Source organism: Periophthalmus magnuspinnatus, chromosome 18 (genome assembly GCF_009829125.3).
Source record: "Periophthalmus magnuspinnatus isolate fPerMag1 chromosome 18, fPerMag1.2.pri, whole genome shotgun sequence".
In the NCBI taxonomy this organism is placed as follows: Eukaryota; Metazoa; Chordata; class Actinopteri; order Gobiiformes; family Gobiidae; genus Periophthalmus; species Periophthalmus magnuspinnatus.
In genome coordinates this window covers 20,342,962-20,364,889 of record NC_047143.1, presented here as the reverse complement: position 1 = coordinate 20,364,889, position 21,928 = coordinate 20,342,962, and the positions used below count along the sequence as shown (strand labels likewise).

General features: G+C 37.1%; 1 protein-coding gene and 7 non-coding genes across 9 annotated transcripts in view; 2 read left to right on the top strand and 6 right to left on the bottom strand.

Annotated features, from left to right (window-relative positions):
* The window catches only part of adissp (adipose secreted signaling protein), a 200,473-nt gene that overhangs the window by 152,940 nt on the left and 25,605 nt on the right, over positions 1-21,928 (top strand). Inside the window, exons 1-2 of one of the 2 annotated variants that reach the window (XM_033983648.2) lie at positions 12,875-13,052; positions 15,251-15,357. In XM_033983648.2, coding sequence (XP_033839539.1) covers positions 15,339-15,357 — 19 coding nt within the window. In that variant the 5' untranslated portion in view covers positions 12,875-13,052; positions 15,251-15,338. Of the gene's footprint in view, positions 1-12,874; positions 13,053-15,248; positions 15,358-21,928 lie in introns of those variants that run through there. The other variant, XM_055229033.1, reaches the window with a different exon arrangement.
* trnan-guu (transfer RNA asparagine (anticodon GUU)) lies at positions 7,237-7,310 on the bottom strand. The gene has a single exon. It is a non-coding gene; the product is annotated as a tRNA-Asn (tRNA).
* trnan-guu (transfer RNA asparagine (anticodon GUU)) lies at positions 8,783-8,856 on the bottom strand. The gene has a single exon. It is a non-coding gene; the product is annotated as a tRNA-Asn (tRNA).
* trnan-guu (transfer RNA asparagine (anticodon GUU)) lies at positions 9,635-9,708 on the bottom strand. The gene has a single exon. It is a non-coding gene; the product is annotated as a tRNA-Asn (tRNA).
* Positions 10,795-10,867, bottom strand: trnak-cuu (transfer RNA lysine (anticodon CUU)). The gene has a single exon. It is a non-coding gene; the product is annotated as a tRNA-Lys (tRNA).
* trnan-guu (transfer RNA asparagine (anticodon GUU)) lies at positions 11,607-11,680 on the bottom strand. The gene has a single exon. It is a non-coding gene; the product is annotated as a tRNA-Asn (tRNA).
* trnak-cuu (transfer RNA lysine (anticodon CUU)) lies at positions 11,916-11,988 on the bottom strand. Its single transcript has one exon. It is a non-coding gene; the product is annotated as a tRNA-Lys (tRNA).
* trnag-ucc (transfer RNA glycine (anticodon UCC)) lies at positions 19,662-19,733 on the top strand. Its single transcript has one exon. It is a non-coding gene; the product is annotated as a tRNA-Gly (tRNA).

The following is a 21,928-nucleotide window of genomic DNA, read 5'->3' as shown; positions in this document are numbered from 1 at the left end:
ACACATTATCTAGAAGCTGGTAGCCCTGGCTCAATTCAGCCTCAGGAATGTGCACCGCAAAAGCATCGCTGTTGTTGGTAAGATCCAGAGATCCATCAGTATAAATCACTAAATGCCCATTACATTGCTCACTGATTACTTCTTTGACCATGTCTACTGGGTTTCCTTTGTCCCTGAGGACGTCTTCAACAGTCCAGTCTATTTCTGGATCTGGGAGTAACCATCCAGCGTCCAGTTTTTTTATCTGCATCCTACTCCTACCCTGCAAGGCAACACGCATTACATTTATAATTTTATCACATTTATTTACAGTCTTCTCTTTGTGGGCTTTCAATGTTAACCACTCGTCAAAGAGCACCCTAAGAATTTGAAGATTTGAACTATTTCTAGTGTTTTTAAACCTATAGACTATATACCAACTTTACATTTATTACCAAATGTTAATTACTTACTTTTATCGACAGATATTTTGAACTCCCATCTTCCTGTCCACTCAACTTTTTCATAATAAACTGTATATCACAACCCATTTTCCAGATTACTCCATCATCCGCAAATAGTGAAAGTCTAAACCCTCCACCGACATTGTTAAATACATAACTAATCATTATGTTAAAAAGAACAGGATACAACACTACCCTGTGGAGTGCCATTATCAATCTCTAAAACCTCAGACAGTACATTACCTATTCTCACTTGGATCCTTTTGTAAGAATTGTTCGTTTCTGGTGCAAGCGTCAAAGAGGACTAAGAGATTGAAGTATAAGTCAGAAGGGTTTAATGAGTTCCTCACAGGTAAAGTGAACAATGAAGCACCAGACTCTCAGGAAAAGATAGGAAGAGAGAGAGTCCTGAGATGTTTGTGTTTACAGATTACAGCAGAGGTGGGTCTTCTTCTCGTCAGCATGTGGTCACACGTTAAAAACCTTTTGGCAAAATCAAACAATGTGTGTTTTTAAATTAAACAATCTCATTGTTTTATGACCCTCTCAGGGTGGGGGTCACACAGTCCTTGGTGAAAAGGGCTACAGATAGGAAGTGGCTTTGATCATAGGTGTTATCTTCTTGGCCACAGTGCTTGTAGTTTGTTTTATGACCCTCTCAGGTTGGGGGTCACACAGTCCTTGGTGAATAGGGCTACAGATAGGAAGTTGCTTTGATCATAGGTGTTATCTTCTTGGCCACAGTGCTTGTAGTCCCCCCATCCTACTTTGCATCTGATGTAGTGTTACATTGTTAAAAAATACCTTACACTTTGATTATGCACAAATGCTTTTATTCAGTTCAACATATGGCCCACCCCAGCCTGCTCCTTTTTATACACTGTAAAACTTTCCCTCCTTCAGTTACCATCCTTTTCATACTTTGGGACATGAGTGGCGTTAAGGCTATTGGACTGTATGACCCTGGATTACCTGGTTTTAAAATAAGTACCGCTACTGCCTGCCTCCATGATGCTGGTAACTCTTCACTTCTCCAGACATTGGTAATCAAAGCTAAAATCTCTTACAAAATAGTTTCATCAAATTGCTTGAAAATCTTATAATAACTCAACCTTATCTGGTGTCTTACCTCCTCAGAATGAAGATCTATTTCTCACTCTGATCCCATCCTCCACAAAATTATCTCCACAATGAACTTCTAGGAACTTTCCAAGAAAAAATCAATTTATTGAGAGGTTGTTGGTTTTTTTTTACAGAATGAACAATATGTTGGCTATTATTACTATAGCTTATAAAATATTTAAAAACAACAATATTGGCCTATGTTATTCTATAACCTGACCCCACCGTGGCACACCCCCTTTGAGCCCCCTTTGCATGCCACATTATCCAGTTAGAACCATTTGCCACAGTAGATGGAGCCAAAAAGAAGCGATTTGGAGGTGGAAGATGAGGTATTATTTTGTTCTCGCATGTCTAACACACTACACACCTCCAAACATCAGCAAATTCAGATGCGCTCTTCAAACCAAGGAGGACTGCCAAGAAACAAGGAAACAAACGGGTGAAATAAACTCTCAGATGTCATCAATAATCACTTTAATGGCGTGTATTAGTTCTTTAGTGTTTTGCTGTAGTGTGCTCAAAGCAGAACAGTCTTTCCCTTACACCAGAGGAGACACAACTGAGGAAAAGGGGGGTGCAATATAGATGGGCAAAGAACACTTTTAGGCAACTAGTTCAATTTATTTTCAGATAGGCAAAACACCACTACACAGGGTCATCTGGCCATTTGCACTGAACTCACCTTGTGTCCCTCTGAGTCCTGAGCGTACCACAGTAGCGCACGCGGCACAGCGCTCCTGACGCGCCCCTGACGCGCCCTCAGTGGCTCTTTATCGCCATCTGCTGGATTTATTATGTAGGTGTAGAAATGTTTAAGCCTCTGAAGTGGAATTATTATTTATTTATTTCCAAGTAACTCTTTAGAAAGGATTTGGCTTTCAGAGTATCTCCAGACTAGCCAGATATGTACATGACTATTCCAGGTCTAAACTATGCCACAAAGCCTACTACAGTTAGAGGAACAATGCAGGTACGTTAAACCCTACTTTAGTTTGTAGTGGAGTCTGTCTGCTTCAACCGCTGATGATTCAAATATCCTCTTTTTATTCAGCCTAATTACTTTAGTTGGTAGCTAAACCAAAGTGTAAACATTGTGATCTATTCTGACTGGAAAAGTTTTTTACTTTCATTAATTCACATTTACTAAACCCAGATCATGTCTGATCATACTTTCACCTGCGAAATATAACTAACATTAGCAATATTTTACCTAAAAACGATGCTGAAAAACTCATCCATGCATTTGTTACTTCCAGACTTGATTACTGTAATTCTCTGCTCGCTGCCTGCCCCAAAAGTACTATAAGGAGCCTCCAGTTGGTCCAAAATGCAGCGGCCAGAGTCCTAACAGGAACTAAAAGAAGAGACCACATCAGTCCTGTACTAAAATATCTGCACTGGCTTCCTGTCGAGCTTAGAATCAAATTCAAAGTCCTCCTCCTGACATACAAAACTCTAAACGATATGGCCCCATCTTATCTGCAAGATGCTATTGTCCCGTACCAGCCAAACAGAGAACTCCGCTCTCAGAATGCAGTACAGTGGGAGGGAGAGCATTCAGTTACCAAGCTCTTGTGCTGTGGAATCAACTCCCTGCTGATGTTAAACAGGCCCCCACAGTCTCTGTATTTAAGACCAGGCTTAAAACCTTCCTCTTCTGTATAGCTTATGACCAGGTTAGTTTAACTATGACCAGATTGGCTGGGAGTGACATTAAAACCCGGGATAAGATAGGCTGCAGTAGGAGATAAAAAGCTGGGGAAAGTATGGCAACCTGAGCACTATCCTCTGCTTCCTCCTATTTTCTCATCAGCAATGCTATTCACATGTTGTCCCCTGTCTCACTCCCCCTGTGGAGTGTAACTCTTTCAGATGCCCCGATGACAGCTGGACCCTCTCCTCCTCGCCTGGCTCTCATCCTCCTCGCCTGGCCGATTTTTCTTGTTTTGTCTGATTTTTCCTGTTGTTTGATTTTCCTGTTTGTTTTTGTGTGTAGGCAGCACGGTGGCTGAGTGGCAACACTCATACCTCACAGCAAGAAGGTTTGGTTCGATCCCCAGATCGCCCAGGCCTTTCTGTGTGGAGTTTTGCATGTTTCTCCCCGTGTTTGGATGGGTTTCCTCCGGGTATTCCGGTTCCCCCATCAACCAAAACATGAACACTCTTCGAGACAACTGTTGTTGTGATTTTGGGCGTTACAAAAATAAATTGAATTGAATGTCTGATAGCCTACCATTTTACTAATATTAATTGGTGGTGCTGCATCAATGGTCAGAATAAGACACAAGGGCAAATGATCTTAAGTTAGCAGAGGTGAAGAGCCCACATTTTTAAGTGAGTGAGAATGAAAACAAACTCATAAACATATGAGGTATGTGTACTTGCACTGAAAATAAACTGAATGAATATGATAGGTTGAATGACAGTTTTTATCCTCAAATCATAACCACACTAAATAAACATATCTGCACTTACTAAATACATGTATATATTTATTATTTGTATGAGATTGGGTAATAGGTGGGATGTATGTATGCATGATGTATGTATGAGTGGTGGTCTGTTTTTCTAGTACCTTAAACTGCTCGACACTTTTTAAATTTCGTTGTACATGTGGCATGTTGCAATGACAATAAAGACATATTCTATTCTATTCTATTGTTCATTCATGAATAAATATAAAAGGAACTTAAACCTTTTTTCTCATGATTGACCTTTTTCATCATGACCTTTTTCTCAATATGAAATATGCATGTTTGTTATTTCAGTTCCCTAGTTTGTCACAAGGTCATTCCCTTAAAATGCTACATATAATTTTTTAATTGAATGTTTCTTTTCAAGATTATGAGCAAAATAACACGTCCAAATCCCATACTTGTATAGTGGCTGAGAATTCCCATAGAAACTAATCGCCACAATTAAGACAAACTTTAATGAGTTTCAGAGATTGTGGATTGTTCTTGTGTAAAAGGATGTACACATTGTCGAGGGTAGAAGAAAGCCTGGGCTTTTTATCGAATTAACAAAGCTCCAGATTGACGACAGAAGTGGATTAATGGATAGGAGCTGTGAATGTATTTTTGCATTGATATTGTTTTGTTTTTTTGTTTGTTTTTTTTTCTTTTTCTTATTTAACCATTGTCTCATAATGATAGTTTGAAGAGAAACAATCTTCAAGTCATTGTTAAACACTGTTAATTTGCATAATGTGAATTGACTGCTTAGAAATTTTATGGTGGAACAATAAAATGACAAACTTAAGTTAAACCAGTGTTCTCAGGTGTTTATTACATTGTTACATTAAGTGAATAAAGTAAATTAGTTAGAGCACATCCTGTTTTCAGCATCAGTAAACGCTTCCTCCTCCATCACTGTGTGGTTCGCTGGGGCCACTGCCAGGGACAGACAGAGACTGCAGCGCATTGTGCGCTCTGCTGAGAAGGTGATTGGCTGCAGCCTTCCATCTATACAGGACCTGTACGTCTCCAGGACTCGGGGGCGAGCAGGCCGTATAGCAGCTGACACTTCTCACCCTGGACATGGACTATTTGAGCCACTTCCCTCTGGCAGGAGGCTACGGTCCATTGGGACCAGAACCTCTCGCCATAAGAACAGTTTCTTCCTCTCTGCTGTTTGTCTCATGAACACTTTATAATATCTGCACTAAACTGGACACTTTATAATACCGGTCACTTTAATAAGCCATGTTTGCACTGTTGTTCTGATGCTGCTGTTGTATATATTTTCTCCCTTTAAGTATTTCATTTGATTTTTTTAAGCATACCTTTTTAACTTGCATGCCCTTATTTGTATTTGTATTTATTCAGTGTGTTTATGTTGCACTTTTTCACCGAAGCAAGTTCCTAGTTTGTGAACTGTGTTCACAGACTATGGCAATAAAAGTCTTCTGATTCTGATTCTGATTCATAAACATCTCCCGGGACCCTTTTTGATGATATAAGAAGGTAAAAAGTAAACCTGATGTCCGGATAGTTCAAAGTAGGGCATGAATCTGATTCATCATGGTATTGTCTGACAAGTATTAATCAAATTTTCCTTCCCTTTGTAAATCATTCAAATCACTCAATCAAAGCTTTTATTGTCTCTAGACATGGAAACTTTAATATAAACGATTCAGATAGAAAGTGCAAATGACTGGTTAGAATGCTAATTTCACTGAACTATAGTTATTGAACTTTATTATATTTCAGATTTTACTCAAAATCTTGCCCACTTTTAAAATGTTCTTCCGTATTTGTTTAATGTAGAACTCACCTCTACTTGTATTTTTTAGCTTTTCTTTTCTTTCCACAAACTGACATTAAACTGATAAAAATATTATCACACCAAACTAATAATTAGAAAAACATATTTAAATGTGTACTTTAAACTTGATTTATTTCATAGGAGGCAGATTAGCTATGGCCACACACATAAACATTTTGTCATGGGTCAAATAAATGTTTTTGTTTTTGCTAATGTTTTGGATGTGTCTGCAAAATCTGGTGCATCAGTAAAAATGTACTATTTAAAATATAGGTGGGTGACTAGATTAAAATGACTACAGACATATTGACCTCATTCTGTCTGTTCATAAATGACAAAATTTGGGTGAGATTGAGGCTTTTAATTGAGGTATTGAGTTACAGAAAAAAAAAAAAAAAAAAAGCAAAAAAACATGTTTGTGGCCATTTTGTTATGGATATGGCTACTGGAATGTTTTTAAATTTATGATCTCCGAGTATTATATAGCTCATTATTTCAATAGTTCCAGGCCTGACTAAGCAAAGACTAAACCAGGACTGAAACAGCACTGGTGCCTGTTGGTGAGGTCCCATGAAGGGGCTGACGAGAAGCTTGACCAGAGCGTTGGATGTGAGCAGAGACCCCACTTTAAAAAAAAGTTCTGCAGGAACACACTGTCTACTAGGCAGTACTGTCAAGCACAATGTACAGAGCAGGACTGAATTAAGATTAAACCTGGAATAAAGTCAGAATAACTAATTAAAAATGCAGATATTTGTCATGACTTACAGAAGATTTGGAAGTGCAGTTCTGAGGGTCCCTGTGGTGGAGTTCTCTGGATGTTCAATGGAGTAGATGAACATTGGGGCGATGGACACTGGACAGACACGTTCAGTAAAATTAGTGAGTGGAGGGAGGAGTGAAGGAGGGGAGGAGTGAGGAGACATTCAAGGAAAATGGTATTATAATAACATAAACTGACACATGATGAGCAATAGTCGTCTTATCTCCTGTTTACAACTTTGGGATCACTTTTAGATGTTAGGTTCTTTTCTGGGGCATTGCTGGTGGACTTTAAGGTAAGTAGTAAAACTACATAATTTTCAGTTTCTTGCGTAGATATAAATACATGGGGCCATGACTGTTGCTAGCTTTTTAACCCCTTCTGAAAAACATGCAGATGTTGTTAAAATGTTTCAATAAATAGTAATAGTAATAATAGTTCAGTTTGGCCCGTGACAGTCACAGTTTTTAATTTTAGCTCTCCATGAGTTTGAGCTTGAGACCCCTGGTTTAGACTTTCTGTTCAGATTCTGTTTAGGAGCGAAAGCTGGAAATTGCACCATTTGCACTTGCTACTATGAAATATAAATGCACCCAATGGCTGGACAAAGAACTGAAATCTCTACAAGGAAAAGCTTAACGTCCCTGGGTGGGCTCGAACCACCAACCTTTCGGTTAACAGCCGAACGCGCTAACCGATTGCGCCACAGAGACCTGAACACTACATAAAATGAAAGAGTAATGTCAGACAAAATGAGTATGAAAACAGTTCAAAGTACATGAAGTTTACCAGATAAAAGGGCAGAAAAGTGACAATTTCCCCATTGTAGTACAAATATTTTATACTAATATAAGCTTGAATTTTATACAGTTGACAAAATTTTGCCTTCTTTTGCAATGGATCCCACCTGGACAACTGAGGGATTACACAGATATTTGTATCATTAATATTAGGCTAGAATGCATTACTAGAACACCATTATCTGTATTTGCTGATCTAAAATGAGTAAGTTGATGATTAACCCCTGTCTAATATTTCTCTGGCAATTTATTGCTTCATGCAGATGAATATCCCTGCTATCTTATGTGGGACAAGCTGTTTTGGAACACATACATGTTCCTTACATGCCTATAACAAAACACATTATCAAGTTATGCTACTCTGGAAGGTTATTTTATAATCATTTAAAGAAAACCAAGAAATGTACAGCTCCAGATTGGAAAGAAAGTTAGAAATGCATTGACACTTATTATAAAAAAATAAATACACCCAAGGGCCAATGTAAAATGTAAGGATGGCCATATATGGCATTGAAACTCAAATTGTGATCTGACACTCCCTACAATCTTCTATATCAACACATCATCATGATACCACACTCCGCCTCACTCGGGGTGCAGCCCGTGGGGACAGCATAGTTCCCCTTTTCTGTTAGAGCCTCTCAGGAGTGGAACTTAGTACCTAGTAAAATTAGAGACAGTCCCACATAGGATCTGTTCAAAAAACATGTAAAGAACTAGCTAATAACCCATCAAACCTGTGACTACTAGTTTGTGCTGCTGTGTGCTCTACTGTAATGTGTGTCATGTACAGTATATGTTCTTCTGAGTGTGTGTGTCATGTACAGTGTATGTTCTTCTGAGTGTGTGTCATGTATAGTGGGTGTAATGGCTTTTATAATTTGAGTGTATTCACTAGTTCACCTGAACTGTTGATTATATTTTGCACTGTTGTAAATATATTGCATAATGTTTATTGTTACATTGCAGGGTGACTGCTACACCATCTGTCCAGGGACTACAGACGAAAAATAGCCTTTCTGGCTAAAACTGGTACATTTACAGAAATGTTGATTAATGTACACTGTTCCTGTCAAATAAACCAAATAAAATCAGTGCTTTTCTGTTTAATACAGCTCTAAACTTAAACACTGGCTGGACAATTGTCACTCTGGACACCTGAAATAAAAAAATGCACACCATTTGTAATTTGCTTGACTTTACCTAGTGTAATGTGAGCAACGTGCAGAGCACCTCACATGTCGACTATTTTACACAAAGGTTGTGTGATTAATCTTTATTTCAGCTGCCAAAGCAAACTGTTACAGCAGAAGACGTCAGACTTAAGGTATGAAATTATCATGACCTCTTTTTGCTTGTATTATTTGTTACAAGGAAAAGTTCACCGTCCCTGGGTGGGCTCGAACCACCAACCTTTCGGTTAACAGCCGAACGCGCTAACCGATTGCACCACAGAGACATGACAGTTTCAGAAAATGAGAGATTAACAGTGGACAAAAGAGTGAGAAAACAACTCAGTCAATTTCCCCATTGTGGTACAAATATTTTGCAACATTACTAATAAAAGCTTGAATTGTATACAGTTCACAGTTGCCTTCTTTTGCAATGGATCCAACCTGAACAACTGAAGGATTACACAGACATTTTATCATTAATATTAGGCTAGAATGCATTACTAAAACACCAATATCTGTGTATTTGCTGATCTAAAACAAGTAAGTTGACCATTAACCCCTGTCTAATATTTCTCTGGCAATTTTTTTGCTTAGTGCAGATAAATGTCCCTGCTATCTTATATGGGACAAGCTGTTTTGGAACAAATACAAGTTCTTTACAAGACTAAAAAAAACAAAAAACACATTATCAAGTTACACTACTCTGTGGTTATAAATTGGAAGGTTATTTTATGATCATTTACAAATTTACAATCTGCTATATCAAGACATCATCATGATTCAGTGCTTTTCTGTTTAATGCAGCTCTAAACTTAAACACTGGACAATTGTCGGTCTGGACACCTGAAATAAAAAAAAAAACAAATGCACACAGACACTTCACTTTACGTAGTGTAATGTGAGCAACATGCAGAGCACTTGACACAACATGTACTTTATAATAGGGCTGTGCGATTAATCAATATTTCAGCTGCCAAAGCAGAAGCCGTCAGATTTAGGGTATGAGTTCGCCTTGATTATTATCTGTTCTTCTTGTATTATATGTTACAAGGAAAAGATCTCCGTCCCTGGGTGGGCTCGAACCACCAACCTTTCGGTTAACAGCCGAACGCGCTAACCGATTGCGCCACAGAGACCTGACACTAAAAGAAAATGAGAGATAAACAGCGGACAAAAGAGTGAGAAAACAACTGCATGAAGTTTACTAGTATTTGCAGAAAAGTGGCAGTTTTTTCACTTGGTACAAATGGTACAAATATTTTGTAACATTACTAGTATAAGCTTAAATTTTATACAGTTGACAAAATGTATCCTTTTTTTTATTTTTTTGACTTTTATTATCAAAAATATTTCATAAAATCACAGTACAAAATACATTGGGGCAAGTGGGGGGGGGGGGGGGGGGATGGAAACACACATGGTGGAAAATGGGGAACATACAAGAAATAATAAATAAATGTGTGCATGTACATCACAAGACAGGCGACACTGGGGCAAGTAGGGAGGGTGCGGGGTTGGATAGGACACATGGGGGCGGGGCGGACTGGGACATGATTTGAGAAAAATGTATCCTTCTTTTGCAATAGGCTAGAACACAACCATATATATATATATATATATATATATATATATATATATATATATATATATATATATATATATATATATATATATATATATATATATATATATATATATATATATATATAAATAAAAAAAACACCACCCTGGTTATTTACTTAGCAACCTGGGAGTGACCTGGGTTGCTCTTTTTTCTTTCTCTCATTTGTAGACTATTAAATATCGCGTACTACAAAAAGACAGCATTATCTCTGGTCTTATTATTTGTCCCATTATTAAAATGTAGAGGCCTGGTGGGTTAGGTTAAGTTTTAGGTGAATTTGGTTAAAAACATACTTTGTGTGAATCTGAGAGCAAGTTCCAGTCATGAGTGCACAGGCAAACACAGCCCAAACACAGCAGCAGAGAAAGTGGGATGGGGCTTTAGGATGAGCATCAGAGCACTCTTACTCCTTTTCTTTTCTCTCATTTGTTGAATACACAACACAATCGCTCAGGTGGCATCTGAAACAGGAGTTGAATGGAAACCTGTGCTTAACTTAGTATCAAAAGTCATTTGTATGTATATATTTCTATGCATTTAGTTGTTGTCACAGCAATAACAGTACGAGACTGTTCAAGATTACCATCAAAACATTAAGCGCCCAACGTGGGGCTCGAACCCACGACCCTGAGATTAAGAGTCTCATGCTCTACCGACTGAGCTAGCCGGGCCACATGGACCAACTCTGACCACTAGTCACAAAGAAACGTTCATCCCCGATCCTCCCTGGAGGAGAGTGGTGTAAAGACCAAGAGCCTGAAATATATATAAAGGCAGAAGGGTTTGAATGAGTTCCACACAGGTAAAGTGAACAATGACGCAACGGACTCTACGGAAAGGACAGAATGAGGGTCCTCAAATGTGTAATTTCAATGAAGTTGGGACGCTGTGTAAGACATAAGAAAATACAGAATACAATGAAAAACATGATATTTAATGTAACTCAGAACACAAATTGTGATGCAGCTCTAAACTTAAACACTGGCTGGACAATTGTGGCTCTGAAGACCTGAAATGAATCATTATTTCAGCTGCCGAAGCAAACCGCCACTGCGGAAGCCGTCAGACTGTCAGATTTTACAAACCTGTCTGATTTTACAAATCTGTATGTTTAAAGTCAGGATGCAAGGAACTGACGGTGGGACAACACAGTCTGACGCCTTTGGCAGTGGCAGTTTGCTTTGGCAGCTGAAATTGAGATTAATCGCAAACATGTGTATTGTTTTACATACAAGCTATTCACACTAGATACAGAACATAAGCTGCTTGTTATTTGTCCCTGATTGGTTTTGCACTTTGTCTGCATTCCCTACTTTTCTCTATGAATAACAAGATGCAAAAGCATCTATATATTCACCTGTTTAATCGTCAAATTGGTGTCAGCACATATGGAACCACATAAAAAGCTGCCGTCCCTGGGTGGGCTCGAACCACCAACCTTTCGGTTAACAGCCGAACGCGCTAACCGATTGCGCCACAGAGACAACTGAGGTCGATCGAAGGTGTCCGGGGTTAAAACAATATAGATTATATCATACAGTCAATGGCCAAATCCAAATTCCCAACCCAAATGCCATTACAATTTACGGCAATTATTAATAAGGTAATCATTTTTTACAAAATGATGCACGCTGAAGCTTTGTCATAGTAAGTTAATATAGATTTATTTTTTTCCTTGAGTTCTTAAATATAGAATTCAAGGCATTTACTAAAAATGTTCGCCCAACGTGGGGCTCGAACCCACGACCCTGAGATTAAGAGTCTCATGCTCTACCGACTGAGCTAGCCGGGCTACGTCATCGACCCCAACAGGCACGTTTACATCACTGGAAGGCAGCGATTTGTGGTCATAATAGATCAAGTTATAGCATACTTATCTAAACACTACATTAAATACAGGTGAACAACATGTGAAGACCACCAAATGTACATTAGTACATCTCAATCCAATCCAAAATGCACCATAAAGCACTTTCTTGTCTTAATAAACTACTTTAAGTCATCTGAAAAGCTTTAATAAGAACTGAACCTCTCACACCGCTCACTGAATCAAACAAGACAAATAAGAAGCAACATCTTATAAACGTTACAGCACATATCTGTGTGCACATCTGTAGCTTTGCACATGGCAGGAGCATCATGGCGCGGTGAGCATGACGGGAACCGTGACAGTGATATGTGTCTGACCAAACACATTCAGACATTCACTACATATCAAAGAATAGCACTAGCGCTCATGAGTCGGAGAGTGGAGAAATAAATATGGATCTTACACTTTGGTGCTGGGAGTTGGTGGGCAGTATCCTTTTGCCAGGTATGTTGTTGAAATATATAATCATCAAGGTCCTCAATCTTCAAACCTTTATGACACAATGTAAAGGATTTATATTTATAGGGTAGTTAGTTAAGGCATTATTTGTCAGGCCAGGACAGGGTAGTTACATTTTTGTCCATTTCCTGACACGCGATGGCGCAATTTTCTTACAAAAGGTTTTAATTTGCGCTCTCGTAGTCTGTGCTAAACATAATCTTAAAATATAACCTATTGGTTACTGGGGCAAAATTGGAATCGTATTGTTTTATCGGTTGTGGGAAAGGGAAAAACACGAAAAAGACCTTTGAGGGCATCAACACCACGTGACCAAATGCGGAAGTAGGTTGGTGAGTGCTGTGCGCGCAGAGCAGAGGAGAGCGGTGCACAGAAGGGGGAGTGGAGAGTCTGGTCTCCGCTTGTATTTTGATCCTCTGAGCAGTCGCAGTCGGATCTCTTCTAGAGCTACACTTCAAACCCTAAAATACAGACTCAAACTCGGCTATTTCTTCACATTATTAAGGCTTTTTCGTCGTGCGTAAAAGGTAAGCGTGACAGAAAACCCGCGTAACTTTTTGTGGTGGATGCGACAGGCGTGTGCCTGTTGTTGCGCTTGATGTTTTGTTACTCAAAGTTGAACAATTACACATATTACTTGGCTTCAGATATTTAAAAAAAAAATACTGCTAAGTCAGTAAATAGTTTGATATAACCAGAGTGAATACATTTTTAATATTGTTTAGTCTATGCTTCGTACACAGTCGTGCTTCGTAAAAATCGCATTTTTTTTTATTTATTTAGAATTCTTTAAATAAATTATTTAGATATTTCGGTGATCAAATGTGTATGATCTCATTTAATTGTATTATGTAATAGTAAAGACTACATTTAGTTAACTTTTTCTATCCTAATTGGCCACATCACATCCTAATCAGCTTCATAATGGAGAGCTGTCAGTGGCATTTGCAGTTTATTGATCAGTGGCAGTAGGGTGAGGTTTTCTGTCACCAACAAAGGCTCAATGGGGTCTAAATTAGGACCAAGTCAGTTCATGTTAGTCATCACGACCCAAGATTTTTACAATACAAATATTTGACTATTGTAATTACATCATGTTAAAGGCAGTATTCAACCAGTCAATGTAATCACATGTAGATAATGTTTAATCTAGATAATGTTCACAAATCTGTTGTTCCATAATGAAAAATACAGTATCTTTTATCACATGAAAAGGGTAAAGGTGCACTCTGTTACCATTTTGTGGACATCCAACATCTGCTTGTCTCCACGGAAAAGATATTATTGTTATGCCCGGAATGTTCCACAGTAAGTCTTTAAATGATCAATCTTGCATTCTTAGAATCAGGCATAAAAATACCAAAGATGGCCTGGTGGTGTCGCTTGCTTTTTTCCATGGAGATGGATGAGTTTTTATTGGACCCTCCATCATAAGTTCTTGTACTCCTTTAATATGGAGCATCTTTGTGAATGGTTTAGCACAATGTTCAAAAAGAGGCTATAATAACTTTTTTTTCCCCCTATAACTAAGAACATTATCGCAATAAAACACATTTCACTTGTGCCACAGTAGTAGCAGAAATGTCTAGAAGACACTGCTAAATGATTGCTTTATACTGTATTGGTTAGAGCTGTCAGTCAAAATCAGCAGCTAAATGATTCATGTATTCACAGGTTTTTATGAAAATAGATCAGAAGTGGGATTTTTCTGCACCTTCAATTGACACTCCCCCCATCCTCTTGTTAGAACTCAAACTCTATACTTCCTTCCTACATCAGCTGCACTCACTGGAAAGGAAATTCAAGCCTAACTGGATCATTGGGTTGCTTGGTGCAGGTCATAAAAAGAACAATTCAAAGGAAGCATTGCGCTTTTTAGTGTCAGGTGTATCTTTAACTAGGAATCTGAGACAATTTGTTTCATTTACGTTAACAGTACAGAACGTAACACAAAGACTATAGGGTCTTCTAATTAAGATACAAATAACTGAGATTAGAGAGGTGTTATATCTAAAAATTAAAGAACACTCAAAATCTATTCTCAATTAAATGTGTTGTGTATTTAAAAGATACCCACACTATTAGGCCTAGAGAGACTGATAATTGAATAATCTTTTAGTAGTACAATTCATACTACTGCGACTCCAACTTCTCCTATTATTACTTCTTATATTGTACTTGTAGGACCACTGTTACTGTTACTTCAACTAATATTAATGACAATATGTTACCAAGAACTCTTAACTATTCATATATAATACATTTACTTACATTTTATTTATTTTCTATAGAAGAATAATACTTTTTTAAACATAAATTGCAGTTACTTTTTTCTGTAACATGCAGCACTACTCTAGACAGGAAATCTAGTGTTTAAATAAATAAAGCAGATCCTCTTATATATATCCTATCACCATATTTGCAAAACTAAGCCACCCCTGTGTTTATATATAATCATTATTCATCAGTTTGTTGCATGGGTTTCGTCTAATCCTCTTAGATTGTTTGTTATTGTCCTTTAGTGGAACTCTCTGCAAGAAAGAACCATTATTGTGTCATTATGAACTACAGATAACCTGGGGAATTAAGATTGGATAATAAAAATGTCTCAAGAAGCACAAATGTTAAGCTTTTATGTTTATCTTTATCACAATCACACTGTTATCCAATCAGTGCCTTCTTTGACTCCTTAAGTTGTCTCCTCTCTCCTTCTTTCCTTTCCTAGGGTTGATCTGAGGACACACGGCTGAGATGACAAAGCTGTGACAGTGCCTCCTAAAGTGCTAAACTGCGTTTGGACAAGTTTGTGTGCTATGGCGACTGCAAAGAAGAGTGAGTTTGATCATTTTTCAAATATATTTACAGTGTTTTCTATTTATTGAAGAGACTATAGTGGCACCTGCATCTAGTATAGATTTCATATTGTAAAGCAAGAGTAGATAAATTTCAAAAGGCATTTAGTTGAATGAGAACCATAATGACGTAACTGCCAGGTTGAGACTAATTGCATTTGGACAAGTTTGTGTTATATGGCATCTGCTAAGACTGAGATTTATTATTGTATACAGCATATTTCCCATTTATAGATTAGACTATGGCCGCACCAAGTCTACATTATATAAGTATAAAAAACAACTCCGCACTAAAATAGTTGAATAGATTCTATGTTTTTATACATTATAAAATAATGTGCTTTATAATTAATAAAAATAGACACTCTTTAGCATAGGAAGGCTTCAGTATTCTCAGATGAGACAGTTTTCTGTATTGGTTGTTTTCTTAAGATGTATGTAAAATCATGGACCTACCATTATTTAACTTTTTCAGTGACATATGTGAAACGAAGGAGCTCATTTGTCATCCATCATTTACAAATAAAATCCAATCACTCACCTCAGATTAACAGAGTTTAGTGCTTCACTCGTTGATTCTGCAGAAATCTGCAATGTTTTTCAACTCCCTGTGATATTTTTCTCCTTATTTCTTTGCGATACAGAAAGACCATGCCTGTTCTATGCTAATGCTAATCCGCCTGTCAATCATGCCCATCCGAAAATGGAGAATATTCACTAAACTCACATCTTCGTAAAATATTGAAGAAGTGTGTATTCCACCTTTTTCTTGCTCCCTTCTCAGTTTAACAATATTGACCCATAGAATGTTACTGTCAACTAAAAGCCAACAATAGCATTTTTTTAACTAAAATTTGGCCTATAGCGATGTGCAATAATCTAAACTGAAAAATCTAAATGCTAATTCACTGCCTCCATTATTTCCAACTGTATTGCTCGCAGTTGTCAGTGAAAACCAGCAAGTCAATGATTCGTGTGTTCTTCTTGACTCTTCGATTTTGTCAAGCTACCACGAGTGTTGCAAGATTAGATTTTCACTAGGGCTGCACATGCAATTGCAAAAATATCTATATTGCAATACTGGCCAACTCAATATCAATCAATCAATATCACCGTAAAATAAATATATTGCACCAACACAAAGTTCTCCATCTGACAGAAATGTGTTTTTTTAAGTAGACTCTAAGGAAAGCCACATTTTAGTCACATTATAGGTTCATTCCATTTATTTAAGGATACAGCATATTTTAAAAATTGGTTAATTTGGATTATCCTGCTTTGTGTCAGTGGCATAAAGTAGTTTCAGTACTTTACTGCAATATTTCTCTGTACCAATATATCATGCTTCAAAATTCTTTATTATGACAGGGATAATTTTGGTCTTTGTTAAGTTTTTATTTTCATTTTATTTTGTTTGACTAGCAAATTAAGGCTTTTACATTTTAGTTTTAATGAAGCTTGAAGTTAAATGTTATTAACACATTATTACATTTAACAATAATGTCATAATCACAATGAAAAACATAGTTATCAAATGTAGCATAATTTTCATATTGCGCAGCCCTAGTTTTCACAGTAACTTGCAAGAGGGTAGGAGATTGGCACTCCAAGCAATAATATTCTCAGTGCTGTTCTCGGTGTTTATTTACAAAGAATATTCCATGTTCATCCCTGTTGAAAATGCTCTGCTCATAAATGGCATAAATTCACTGTGGATTGTGTTCTTGCAAGCACAACTTGTCACAACATTGACAAAATGTGCTAAAAGTCTGCATTTCATAAAAACTACCAAGCACTGACTGTGTGCTACAAAGCAGACAGCTATGTGATGCAATAGAAATGGTGCATTTGGCAAAAGATGATATGTTTTACAAATTCTACTGTGCAGGCATAAGACCACATTTAAACCAAGACTTTACCACTAACATTATGACCAGAATTTAACCAAGATTAAACAAGCACTAGAAAGCACTAGAAGAAGGATTGAGGATGATAGATTTGAGTGGCACCTTCTTGTGATGATGGATCTCAACAATCTCTTTTCATAAGCTTAATAATACCACTGATTGTTTACTAGCACTCAAGAAAACAGGAGTACATTGTGTCTAAAAAAAACAATCGTTATTAATTAAAAAAGATCAGAATAAAAACTAAAACGCACTGAAGCTTTGCAGTTTGCAGTGTAATCTTTCAAAAATATTGAAATTTAATTTTACACTCAGTTAACTTCAATCATAGCATTTACATGGCTGTTTAAGCATATTTCTGATGAATAGCTGTAATATTGTCTGAATATCACAATCAGTACACGCCCCAAAAACTATTGAAACTATTGATTAGGTGACTCAGCCTCTTAACATGTCCCCAGTGAAAGCTTGCCTTAAAAGATGCATAGAGGGGCATAAATGTGCTGTTTATTAGATGTTTATTACAGTGAATACTGGGATCTGCTCTGTACTCTATCAGATTCAATGTTACCTTTATGTATAACTGTTTGACTGTTGGCAAAACACTCATCTAATTCTCAGCACAAGTAATATAAACCATGTAATAACTAGGACTTGATGCGTTCACCACATCCAAGTTGGGACTAAACCTGGCACTAAATCTGGACTAAGCCAGGACTAAACCAGAACAAGAACAAGACCAAAACCAAAACCAGTCTACTTTCAGATTCAAACTGCACTAGGATAAAAAAGGATAAGTGTGAATGCATCCTAAGACTAAATCAGGACAGGGTCAAACCAGGATCAAACCAGGACTAAACCAGGACTAAACCAGGACAGAGTAAAACCAACACAAACCCAGGCTAAATCCGGACTAAACCAGAGCTAAACCGGATTAAACAAGGTTGAACACAGACTAAACCAAGATTAAATCAGGACTAGGGCAACCACTGCCCTCAGCTTGAATAGATGTTATTTTAAAGTGTGAATGCTGAGGATGTCTTTTGTTCTTATAACAGGAGGTCAGCCAATGCATTTGTGTGTCCTGGCAATGTGTGTACCCATAAAGTTAAATTCAATTGTGTTTATTCTTGGACTGACTCTTGTACTCACAAGCCCTTAGGAGTATTTGTTTATTGATGTCTTCACCAGTAGAAATCCATACAGGTACTTAGAAAATATCCAGGTAATCATTCTACGAAATGGAGATTGGGTTACAAGTCAATTGCCAAAGCCCTACAGCAGGCATGTCCAAACTGCGGCCCGGGGGCCAAATGCGGCCCTCAGACCAATTTTTCTTGGCCCTCAAGCTTCCAGGTGAATTAGCCTGTATTTCTTTAAACAGTACTTTTTACTGTATATTTCTGAAAATCTGCTTTAACAAGCCCTTATCAAATATTTAATGTGTCCCATTGAGGATGTAAGCATGAATAAAGTTCTAGCGGTTCAGTCTAACTTGTAATAATAACACAGATTTGAAGTATTCACTGTACTGGCGACCAGTCTATGGCCCTCAGTCGGCCCTCGGCTTTGTCTGTGATTTTATATGCGGCCCTTCATGAAAAAAGTTTGGACACCCCTGCCCTACAGACTTAAATGGGGTTCATTATGTTTTTCTAAAGCCAATAACATCAAACATGAGGCTATAAAACTAAACAGTGATTCTCAAATAGTGGTAGAAATAATACTGATGATACATTTTTTTCTTTTTTGGTGTTAAGTATTACTTAGTCCTGATTTACCATTTTGTTGCATTTAAATTGGCTGGGATCCAGAATTCTCACTTCACTAATACTTACAAAAAACAAAAAAAACACTTTATTGCTATGTTTAGTAAGGTTAGTATTTGAGTAGTAGTCTCATTTTGATACATAGCTTTTCTCCAATACTTGATGAAGATGTAAAATATTAAAGTTATTGGAAAAAACGTATAGGGCTGCATTATGTTGTGTTAGCAGGGTTCCACTTTACACAGCGAGTCAGAGTTGTCCTGAATGTTCTTTGCCCCTCCCCCATGAAGTCCTGTACATCTGTGCAGTCAAAGTGGGCAGAGCTCCTCGCTGTCTCATCTATTGTATACCAGCAAACTAAGACGTGAACATTTCTGTTTAAATATGTTATGTCATAATAGTCTTAGATTTGCAAGCATCCCATATATATGTCAATGCTCAAACCTCCTCTCAATAGTTCTTAAGACTTTCAAGTAGATATTTTCATCTGGTTGACAGAATAACTCAAAACTACAGGAAGTTTGTGACTTTTGTTCTCATAGCCCCTGTAGTTCATGGGCTGCAGTCTAAGGTTGACTAGAGTAGTTTAGCGCTGCATGAGCTATGTAGCGTTGGTGGTATAGTGGTTAGCATAGCTGCCTTCCAAGCAGTTGACCCGGGTTCGATTCCCGGCCAACGCAAGTTTTTTTTTGTTTTTTTTTGCTGCAAATGTTTAATTTGGGGTGAATGCAGAGTTTATTATTTCTAGGTTTTCTTACCTATGCAAAAATATTTATACTAATTAGGTTGGCACATATTGGAAGATAGCGTGATAGTGTCTGTTTAGTACTGTGAAATATATATTGTTATTTTATTATGTTTTGTGACACAGTAAATTCAGTTATATTAAAACACAAAGTATATGCCTTAATACTAGTAATAGTAATACTAGTAGTTAATACTCGTCAAATTCACTTTTTTAAATATTTTCATTTAAAAAATCTTTCAGATGGAAATTATTGGTATTGTTAGAATATAAATATATTTGTTTCTGCTGTGATGTTGATTACTGTGTTGATACCAGTCTGGTCCCCATGCCCTTCATTGCCGCTCAACCCCGATCAAACCTGATCATACAATCAGATCTGTTTTTCTCAGTGACATGTGAAACGAAGGAGCTCATTGTTCATCTGTGATTTACAAATCTCTCACCTCAGATTAACAGAGTTTATTGCTTCATTCATTGATTCTACAGAAATCTGCCCCTGTGATATATTTTTTTTCTGATACAATGAACCGTGCATGTCCCTGACTGGCTAATCTAATTGTCAGTGACGCCCATTTAAAAAACGGGGACATTTGCCAGTGACCAGAGTATTGAAGAAGTGTGTATTCTGGATTACAGCAAACATAGGATATATTTTTCGGAATGTTGAGACCGTATATGCCATTGGTAGAAAAATGTATCTTTTTGCGTTGAGAGTTTAAGTGAACCAGCTACATTTTTGACCGTGATTCATGAACTATCTGTTTCAAACACATCAAATTCTCCCCTTTCTCTCGTCTGGCTTGTAAGTGCACCATTATAAAGTTCAGTGGAGCTTCAATGATAGTAATTACAGTGACTGAGCCTGATTGTACAAAGCTTTCTACTATAACAACTAGAGACAAATAACAGGTTTCTTTATGCACTTTGCAATGTAATTTTCCATTTAAGGACTTAGCAAGTGGACTGTACAATAGGCGTATGGGCCAAGCTATTAGAACCCCATATCACAGATTATATTCATGTGTTCTATACTGTACCAATTCAAGCCAAAGATTTCTTCACAAAATAAAGAAATACAAATAATAATCATACAAGGTTTTAGTAGATTAAGTTTGTGTGTGGTGAATTAGGTTTATGTCCAGTTTCATTAAAAAAACAACAATTTGTCTTAGAGAAATGTATGTGCCTTTGAAATGAGGTTCCCTAGGAATCCTATTGTTGCAAGATTGTTTTTGTTCACTCCTTTGTTGGATCTTTGATGTAGGTTTCTTAAAGTCTAATTGCCATATCACGTAAATCTATTTTGTACACAATGCACAGTAAGACAGATAAGAAAACTAATATTTGGGTCCGTTTGAACATTCAAGGTTGCAAAGAAAGGAATATTTCTAGCTTCTATTTTATATATGATTTCCAGATTAGTTTATGTACCTTGTATTCAAACACTTACGTAATTACAGTGGTTTGTCTTTAGCTCAGTGTTGTGTGTATGCTACATCCTATTCCTGTTTCACATGATCCGGCACATATGGAGATGTGACGTAACTTTGAACTCATTAATGTGACCTAGATTTACTCTAATCCCTGATATGAATGTCCGTATTAAAGTTTAAGGCAAGTGATCTTATTCAGAGCTGAACTAGAATCAACTTTTGAACTGAAATAATATTATTTTTTAAATTATGATCTAACTTTGGCCTATTTAGATTATTGTGTTGAATTAAAATATTTTCAACCATTTTTGAACATTTTAACCATAGTATTTCACATTGTATAATGTGAAAATCACTGTCAATTAATCAAATACTTATTGAGAATTTAAAAATATTAAGTGTCATTCAAAGTTATAAGTTGCAGTTTAGCGACTGCTTCACTGTTGCCATGGGAAAATGACCTCAAGCGTTTCAAAAGAGAAATGGTTTGTTGTCATTGAGTTATTATTTGGGGAATTTGAGAATTATTTTAGCAACTTGAGTTTCTTTTCTTTTGCACTGACAAAAGAGGTCCAGGCAGGAGAAACATCAGCGTTTTTAAACCTACAGGAAAATATATGTTTAGCTTGAAAGGCTAAACGTATTTAACAAAGTCCCATAGAGAGTCTCATGGTACAAATGAAAGACGGAAGTT